Below are 10,525 nucleotides of genomic sequence, written 5' to 3' on the forward strand. Positions count from 1 at the left end.
TGGGAAGTATCATGGCGGGCTGTCTGTCGTAACGGACATGTCTATTTGCTATTCCTCGTACCAGATAAAAGTGAGTTCTTTAGGACAAAACAGCAAACAGAACTTATTTTTTCGTCCGGAGTATTGCCAACTTTCACAAGCTTTTGAAGAACCTGAAACATACCTTGATGAGGCAAAACGGAAAAGTTTCAATACAAAGTCGTTTTGGAAATTAACTAAAACATCTTAAAAGCCAGTTTTTAACATACCTTGGTTTTTAATACAAGAATTGGAACAGAATATTAACTTAAGATCGAATTATCCAACGATTAGTGTTACCACTTAAACATTTTGAGCCTTTGATTTTTATGATCTGTAGCCTACTGTCGGCCCAAAATTAACTTCCGTTGGGGTTTGCTGTACGCAACCTATTTGAGTAACCTCTCGATGAGTTGACACCTACCAAAATCGCTCGATGCACGATTGCTGTAGAGTCATATTTGAAAATAACCAGTGGATGACTCAAGCACCGGTCTAAAATTGTAACATCGGTCGACACTTTATACTGACACTTAAGGCACATTGAAAACATCTTAATGAACCATTTGTTTTCATTTCGATACAATCATTACATCTTAATCAGTTAATTTAGACCGCCGTCCTTTTTCTCTTCCCATATGTATCCAGATTCTTCACCTCGTACTACTTACTGCAACTGTGAAAGAATTATATGACGTTCATTTCTGTCTCATTTTACCTTGGTGACGATTACCTATACGGGAAACCCGTAATTTTTGAAAGTAGACATTTTGGTTCGTGTTTCCTTTCGTGTCGTTTGCCCATCAGCGCTGAGTAAATTACTGGGAAGGAAGTTGGTTTGTGGTACCCGCTCATTTAAACATACGATGTGACCAGTAACTACACGATGCGTACGTATGTATTTACAAACGTGGAACATTCGTATGAGCGCACGATCGTTCTGTTGAGGTTGTCTGATCGATGTAATGATAAGTTGGGTGCTGACTATTCCGTAAACTGGCAAGCGAAATCCTTATTAAATTTGTGTGTAGGCTTTACAAACATCTAATAAAGCTTCAGGTGGCATAAACAGCTCTAAAGATAATCGTCAGACCGAGTGGTATTACAGTGATCATGCGTAGAAATTTTTGTTGATATCCGGATGTGATAAAAACGAGCTTCAGGTTCGTAAATTGACCAGTCCTTTCGTAAACCCTTTGTTGAAAATCTTTATCCATAACACGAAGTACCGAACGGCTCAAGAAATGCACTTTTCTACTACTACTACTACTACTACTACTACTACTACATCTAGTAGCCGATATCTGGACTGAAAGTAGTCTGAATTTCTTAAGCACAGGCTTTTCTCGAATGGCGAAATACAGGCCACCCAACTGAATAGGATCATTGTATCATATAGTTAATGCGAGTCTTTGCAGAGGATTTTTCATACGCTGCTCGTCAATGGTTCATTCGACCATGAAAATGACACAATTTATCAAAGCATTTCATACTATATTATTTAAATTAATTGTTATAAATGGATATCATTACTATTTATACATGCGTCGCAACACAGCCAGCATCAATGGGTAATTATCATCAGAGCGTGGTAGACAAACGTGTACCTAGTCATCTTAGGCGCTGGTCAGTACCTAACCCACAGGTGCCAAGACCCATAAAATACCATGAAGATTGAAACGCCTTATACAGATCATTGAAGTTCATTTATCAATTCAGTTATTCATTCGACCTTCTTACCGAACAATACGCATAAAACGCAGGCTACTCTCTGCTGTGACAATATCTTTGTAGAAGATTATTTTTTATAGTATTGTATTTCTGACAGGAGCCACTTTGAATTCGCTTTGCTATTGAGTAAGTTTGAACCGGCAACTTTTCCTAAGATTACTTTTTTGTTTTGACTTGTCTCCCATAATGAAGCTTACTTACAAACTTAGAGAACGCATGCAGCATTCCCGCCCAAGCAGACGTATAAAGGAAATCGTTAAGGAGATCGCTGCTTCAATAGTCGTTAGCTTAGACATGCTTCTGATACGCTTGACTGAGCCTCCATGAAGTGTTTCCTAATGCTGCCACGAATGCTTGTGAGTATCGAGTCCCCAAACTTTTACTTTAACTTTTAATCTGTGCGCTCACAGAAGCAGGGTATATTGTTACTGTAGAACCAACAAATTCGCTGTACATTATTTCACCGGTGGGATTGTTTTTCTATAGACATGGTGGCTTAATTCATCACGACGTAAATAAGTATTGGTTGATAAGATCCACGAAATGTTTTTGTGAATCTGCAGGCCGATTTTGTTTTTCGCTTTTCAAAGTATGTTCCTATTGGCGTCGTGGCCTCTCCTGCATTAGGCTGTCTTCGAAAAGCTAACGAATTTACGTAAATGTCGAAACGCTGCTGGGTAGTTAGTTTTAGCCTAGGTTGACATTAATTGATCAGCTCTTCTTGAGAGCAGCTGAGGTATTTTAGGCAATATTCTCTCGCTACTTTGAAGATCAACTATTCCTGTCCGACCAAAAGGAGCCCTTGTAGAACTATGATTTTTTAGTCAATAAGTACGGGTATTAGTTAATCACACGACTACAGTTCGCGCCACAAAAAGGAACGTTTGTATATTTCTCATTTTCTTGAAGAGAGGTAAAACTTCGGCATAGGAAGGGTGCTCCAGAGATACGGAAACGAATCTCAGAGACTAGAACAATATGGCTAATTTATTTGTTCATGCATATAACCAAAATGATAAGGGCATCGTTTAAGTACGAGTCGACCTACATTTCTCGTTTCTTTAGGCCACCAAATAGCACCACTGAAATAAGTCGTAAAAGACACTGTTCTAGCCAGGACAAGGTATTCATTTAGTTGTGTTCCTCTTGGCTTTGTTAAAGAATAGCTAATTTTAGACAGCTTTCAACATTCATCTATTTACATCTATCAACATGAAACGGTCCCGATACTAACAAATGACGTTAACGTTAACATGTAAAATTGATACTATTAAGTACTTAATAGCTAGAATTTTTATCTTTTGGTTGCCGTGGGCGGAATACATTTCTTTTTAGTATTAGCCTGGCGTAAGTATTGTATAGCATGTTAAATAATATGCGCATACATAAAATACGGATTGCTACTTAATAGACTAGTAATTTGCTGTTTATCCTTGCAAGGAACAATTTATAGATTTAATTTATAAAAGTGAGCAGTAAAGAGCTGGTAATGGCATTGCTAAGAACTCTAAATTCTATTTGATACTAGATCAGGAACGGGAATATCAGCTCGTTGCTATTAACACTTTTACCTAGAGCGGTGAAATTTTTTTCAAACGTTTTTCCACTTGCTTCTGCATCCTTTTGAACTCAAACTTTAATGAGCGATTCATTGGAAACCACTCATTGGAAATCCCGTATTTACCAGTGTAGTCAAGCAAGGTTTTTTCCTCTGTAGCCTGCACATCCGTAATGTAAGTTATACATTATAGTGTTACTGTGAAGCAATTTGCAACATGAAGTTTAGCAGTTGATTTTCTCGAGAAATTTCTAGCACTTCATGAGAACGGCTGTGTCCGTTCTTAACATCGTTTTTAACATTTTTTTTCTATTTAGATGCTGCGGATAATGTACCACGTACGTTAAGTATAGAAAGTTCACAATATACCCTATAAGTTCAACATGGGCATGGGGCTAGATGCACTGTTAGCACGATTTCATCAGCTTTTGCTATAGAAGAATGTCTACAAATGACAGCCATTTTAACACTTGATGAGGCACGCAAAATTTTGGATCTACACATCCGAGATTTGCATAAAAGTCATTATTTGTGTTAAAAAAATGTTACGATAGGGCAGCTATGTAAAAGTTTGTTTTTGTTGAATGACTAAATCCTTCAATTCGTCTTCCCCTTGACTTCGCTATCCTTCAAAGCACATAAGCTTCAACAAAGCCACAATTGGGGGCCATTCATCTATATCACATACTAAAGCCCCACCTATATAAAACTGCTTTTCCCTCTTGGAAGGGTAGTGCCGTATCATGCATCTGATACAGGTTCATTGTGTTTAGGAACGATATAAATAAGTGAACTCCTAGGCAAACCTCGACCTGATATTTACACTCCTTTGAGAAAATCAATAAGAAGAGCAGGCAGCAGAGCGCAGTGGTCTAAAACTGTCGCTCTGAGTTCGTTACGAGCAGTCGTTTAACTGTCCACGCTCTTCAATTTAGTGAAGACGTGGTTTCACTCCGCGCCTTCATTCCTCTGTTTCTCTCCGTGCTCCCTTAGCATGGGTCTGTCGAAACCCGCCCTCTCCAAAGGGATTGACATAACTGAGGTGCATCTATGCATTACAATTGGTCGCTCGCCGCACCATCCGAGGCCTAACTCCATGCAGGGATTGGATTGTATCTGGAGTTGTATCAAACAGTGGAGCAAGCAATGCCGTTTTTTATGGGTGCGACGAAGTGCAAATGAGGTTCCGACCACGCCCAATGGCTCAGCCTAGTGGTTAGCTAATCGAAAGCACACAGTGGGGATGAACCGTAAAGATTCATCTTTATTAGATATAACGATTCAAGAATTTAATGGTAAACAACATCTAGAAAAGCTTGACACAGCTCTCGACAAAAAACATCCCTCATACTTCAATTTTCTAGGATGTAGGACACTTAATGCTTTGTTTGTTTTTCGTTAAACGCTAGCTTGATGCTACGATTGCTTCTATCTAGATATAGAACTTTCTTATGTAGGCTAAATTGAGTAGATAGATGAAATAAATGCCTAAATGGCGTATTATCATTTATAATAATGCTCGATAAATTCATTAGAACGCATGCATGTATGCAAAAGCTTTCTAATCGTATTTTCTATTTTCAGTACGAATTCTTGAGGTGGGCCAGCGAGTATTGCTTCCGTGCGATATCGAGGCGGTCCAGGACGATAGCCCGCTAAGGATTAGTTGGTTTAAGGATGGGCAGGAAGCCCCTAATTATATCGCTGAGGATGTCCTTAAACGAGGTATGATTGACCGTACCGCCAAAGGCGTAGTTATAGAGCCACTGATGTGCTTAATGGACGTAAAATAGGCAAATAACATGTTTCAGGTATATTGTCTTGACTTCTACCACCTAATACGATTTCCTTTTATTATTATTAAGAATTTCTCTCAAGTACGGCATATAATATGATTAGCTCACATCAACCATGGACAACAAGCTTTTCTTCCTTTCACCTTTCACCAAAGAGTTTCTCGAAAAAAAATTTGTATGATTGTTCACCGAAATGAAATTACTTTACACACTCCAAAATACAGGATCATCTATTTCCGATGTATCGGTATTCAAACTACGATAGATGACACCAGCTTACAAGATATGCACAAACACGATGATTTTACAAAAGGCAAAGGCTGCCAATATTGTGTAGGTCAGACGCCAGCCTGGGGGCTGCCTCACAGGTTTTAAATGCGCAAGTGTCAATACATGTTTCACACCTCGGACGGAATTGTTAAGGCCTTTTTTTTTTGCTAGATACACCCTTTCAGCTTATTAATTATAGGAGAGAAAAGTGTTATAGACTCTCTTTGCAAACCACCCCATGGAAGGAAGCTGATTAGTTAATTCCGCGCTCTTCCCTGAAGGACATCAGCATATCGTCTGCCCAGTGGCAGATGGCATCATCCCGTTGCAATAACGTATTGTTCAAGTTGAACTTATCCAACCTCGGCAACAGAAAGTCCCTGCACATATCTCTATAATTAATAATTGAGGATTGAAAAAAAAAACACCCAGAGAAGCTCCGGCCGATTCACCGTACGATTATTTTAGCTCCATGAAGTAGTTCCTCAAAACTGAGGTCAAAGACCTAGTATGCCCATATACTGTAACTTTGTTTATTGGCTGGCCGCATAAAAAAATTTGCGATTCATCTGAAAGAATGATTTCGTCCTCTAAATATTCTTCGGCTTATACAACAAACATACTACGCTTTCATAGGTTTCAGATTCTAAGTTATCTAAGTTTTACAGATTCAGAAATTGAAATATTCACTCAGTATACGCGAGGCAGCACTATACAACAGGCTCTACGATTGCAATCACCGAGGGTTTGGCTTTATATCCCTCTCTCCCCCCTCCAATGAGCTCTTTTACGTGGGCTGCTTCTGCATGCGTTTTCAACACCCGGAGAAATGAATACAGACGCACTCGATCCGAACCTTTGTGAAGAACAATACGAACAGATCGCATATACAATGCTATAATAATAATATTCGGCCTTGAAACAGTTGTTTTTGCGCAAAAAGTCGATTCCTTGACTCAATTTCCTGACAAAATTGCCTTTTTCGCTGGTTCTTATGGACAGTATACCGTCTGCATCCGCTAGAGTGTACGCAGGTTGCCAACTTAAAAGCCAACAAATTTTAGCGATTTTTAATACCTATTGTATTCGATAATGCCCACCCACCGTCTAATTATACCGAACGGCGCGTCTATGTTGAGAATTTGTTCTATCATTTCTTTCCAAAGATCTATCTAGCTAAAATAAATACTTTTTTCCGGTATGTACTAGAAGCGCCACTCATGTTCATTAAATATAGCCATACTGTACTACAATTACGGCCTTAATTCGAAACCTAAGTTACTAAGCGGTCATTTTTATAATATTCTTTCTTTAACCACCAAATAATCTTTAATAGTATTTGACCGTCAAGCGATATTTGTAGGCGCAAGCTCGCTAAGGAGTCGCTGAAGTGCAAGCCTATAAAAAATCTAGCAAACCTTAATTTTGAACTGATACCAAGCTAGACGTTTCAAAAATACAAAAGCTTATAACAGTAAAAAGTTCAATATAGAAATACAAAAAGTCTCAGAAATACATTGATTTTCTCTTTTTTTTTTTTTAGAACGATCACTAATTTCTGCATGAAGTACCTAGGTGTATCAAAGATAGCTTTTTGGGCCTTTGAAATCTGAACCCAAGGTGCATAGAAACGCTAATTGTGCAATTTTTAGGAGGCACGACCCAGATTTCCGTTATCGTAGCGCGCCGATTAAGAGATCGATTGAAAAAGAAAAACTATAGGCGGTCCATAGTTTTCTTCATTTTTTTTTCATAGGCTGTCATTACAGCTATATATGTGCAAATGATATAAGCAAACTATGATTGTCCTTAGTCATTATAAATTAATGGCGTCATCACACTGATTAAATGCGAACCCATAGACACAGTTCATAAGTAGCGTAAAGGCTTTTTGCTGGCGGTGACGTAGTTAGACATATATGATCGTTCAGTTAATTTCGGGCAAATGCTGCCGTAGTGGACATGCGGTAATCTGTTATTCTTGGCAGTAGAACAGCCAATTCTTCAGGGGCGCCGACCCCTTACTGAAGTAATAAGCTCTTCAGGGGGTTCAACAGTATCTAAAACGTGTTTGCGATTGCAGAAGAAGCATAGGTAGGTTCCAGCACAACACTATGGAAAACTCACGACAGGTAAAAAGGTGCAAACTTGAAGCTAATCAATGCAGTCCAAAAGTTTGTTTCTGACGATTATTTAGTTTCGACTAGGTCGTTAGCGGAAAAAGTAATATGAACATGATTACTATATGAGGGGTTATTCACGAAGATCTCAGGCGGAAATAGAAGTCAAATATACGCCAACAAAGCCAAGAGATCTGTTCGGTGTAGCTTGCTCCTCACTTATCTTCAAGGTGGAACAACACGATTCTTCTTTGACGTAAAAAGCTTCTTTATACTTCATGTAAAAACCAACCTCAGAGGCAATCGCTGGTCTATTCATAATTCCAAGGATGCGCCCATCATGGCTAAAAGCAATTTTCCAGATAGTGTCTATGCTTTGCATTGTGCAGAGTAAATGAGACGTTGTAGCATGATATTTCTGTCAGAAAAGCGACCAAAGAAGCTATCTACGTGTCCTAAAAGCCATGGATAGTTAAAGTGTCTAAGGTAAAGCCTTGACTCTTGACAACCAGGTAGTGCAGTGTTTACTGCTAGCGTATGTTCTAAGATGAGCACACATAATTGCCGAGTAGCCGGATTTGAAGTACAGAGTGCGATCGGGTAAGGATCCAACTAACCTCATCTGCAAGGGAACATTCGAAACAAGCCTGTAAGCGATATAGGCCCTAAATTGAAGTTGACCTCACAAGCAATATAGCCTACAATGAATAAAACTGATGATCCCGAATGACGCTTCTACCAAATGGGACATATCTGTTTTTATCTAAATACGAATCTTGGAGCTACGTCCTAATTTAGAAGGGTCATCCTCTGTTTATTTTCGATCCTGAAATGATTGAACGAACGCGGGACAATTATAAGTTTATGAGCAATACCGTGAAATCTGCGTTGGGTTGGGTCAGCTTGTGTTCGTTGAGAAGTTCGTTAACCTATCGATTTTCTAGTTTCATTTTTTGTGAACCCTACAAACAGGTATACTTATTCTTTCTTCATGCGACTAGCTACCCGAATGTAATATTAATAGAAGTACAAATAACAGTACCATATTAAGAAGCCATGGGTACATTGTCCGCGACACGTTTGAGAGTCACATACTGAAAGCAATCGATAAATTTATAGTTAGGTTAACCATAGGATAGCTGCAAAAGCGGAAACCTTCACTTTTTCCCGAAATGAACATGGCTTTCACTTAGTATCTAGACAAAGCAGCATTTAGGAGCCTGATCTCTGGTTTATGGTGGAATAAGGAAGTATGTACGAGCACATCCTATTCTAGATATGTACCACTAAGCTTTCTATTGCCATTGCCTTTTTTTAACATGCACCGAATATGCTATTTAATTCAGCAATGAGCACTATGTAATAATAACAACTGTGACCTAGTATCCTTTTACGAGCATCGTGGTCAGTGTTGTTTACTCGTACTAGATACACTTTGTTTAGCAGTATTTATTTACTACATTGCAACTTACTGCTTTCAGAAATGGGTTTATCATAAGAATTCACTGATGTGACAATTTTTGTATTACTGCACGCATACCAAAGGCTCTATGCGGACAGTGCGACGGCAGGTAAATAAAAGTTAGGACAGGCCGGATACTTATGCTAGTAAGTCTTAGCTAACCCTACTGGCCCTGTGAGCTAAATCCCAGCTGTACAGAGGATGCGGGCTCGTATTTAAGTTGCTATGAAGTTTTCGACATTTACAGCAAGACAGGCCGTCACTCAGTTGAATATGTCAGCGGAACGGTAATAACTATTTTTCTATATACATTACAGAGCCATTAAAGTATGTTTAAATTACGTTAGTGTAACTAGAAATGCCTGGCTTGAAGTAAACGAAAGCATTTGATGGAACACCACCGCGCGTTTTGTGATGCTTGTTTTGAACGAAGTGGTCGCCAGAATTTCACAGTAAAGATTTATTTTTGAATATCGCACTCGGTTATTGGGTCGCATATCCTAACCAGAGATTCATTGATATATATACATTAATCAGTTTCGTGACAGGCTATACCCGTACTTATCTAGCAGCATTGACAATGCATCTCTAATATCGCACCATAAACATGCAGACCGTCCTTTGCCATCTAGCAGGCTTTTATGGCAGGTTCCGGATCGAAGAAATGCAGCAATTGTGATTAGGGTACAGCACTGTATTCCCTAGCATGGCCACTACTGTGACAACGGGCCACGTTCCTTTGCGCGTCCATTGCAAATTAAAGGTTTTTATGGTTAAACTACTCACATAGACAATAGCGCTCAAAACAGAACATTAGATGACCAACCAGCGAATTCCAAACAGCGTCATATGTGCTTGACCAATATCTTAGCATGGCTGAGCCTTCAATGACAATAGAATCCTGTTTTATGTCAATATCACGCTAATTAAAGTTTATTATTAAATTTCTATTTATCTAATCTCAGGAATCTGGAACGGGCATCATGACATTAGCGTAGCGTGGGCCGGCCGAGCGGTCTTCTCGGTCCTGTCGGATCCCGCACGTCTCGAACTCTCGAAGCTCGCGCCAGCTGACTCGGGAACGTACGTTTGCTTTGTGGAATTCCATCGAGGCGATCACAAGAACACGACGTCGCGGATTATTGTTGGATGTAAATATCCCATTTACATTTCGAAGATTTTTTTGTACGATATTTGAAACGTGCTTGTTTGTTTGCCATAACTCACTTTGGTACCGATACACCGCGTGTTCTCGCTTCCGTCGAGCAGTCTGCCTTGCCCTCTAAACGTAGCTTGAACAGCCTAAACTACTAGCGGATTAATGTACTATTTGAAATAGTTTACCCTTTGAGCTATTTAACGGTATTAGTAAATGGTCATGTGGTGGTACGGCATTCTCATCTGATCAATAAAAAAGCCGAAGGAAAACCTTGAAAAGGTTTAGACAAGGTTGTATTAAAAACAGAAGAGACCTAAAAAACAGAGAGAGATTTTTTCTTACAGAACGGATAAGGTTAGCCTAGGCTATCAGGCGATCAAATCAAATAATCTCTCTTGAGAATCGCGAGTC

General features: G+C 39.2%; 1 protein-coding gene across 1 annotated transcript in view; it reads left to right on the forward strand.

Annotated features, from left to right (window-relative positions):
• The window catches only part of LOC111259664 (protein turtle homolog B), a 38,276-nt gene that overhangs the window by 16,224 nt on the left and 11,527 nt on the right, over positions 1 to 10,525 (forward strand). The window contains exons 2-3 of the mRNA XM_022831833.2: positions 4,892 to 5,032; positions 9,921 to 10,106. Of these exons, the coding sequence (XP_022687568.1) occupies positions 4,892 to 5,032; positions 9,921 to 10,106 (327 nt within the window). The remainder of the gene's footprint in view (positions 1 to 4,891; positions 5,033 to 9,920; positions 10,107 to 10,525) is intronic.

Source organism: Varroa jacobsoni, unplaced genomic scaffold, assembly GCF_002532875.2.
Source record: "Varroa jacobsoni isolate VJ856 unplaced genomic scaffold, vjacob_1.0 scaffold_356, whole genome shotgun sequence".
NCBI classification, from domain to species: Eukaryota; Metazoa; Arthropoda; class Arachnida; order Mesostigmata; family Varroidae; genus Varroa; species Varroa jacobsoni.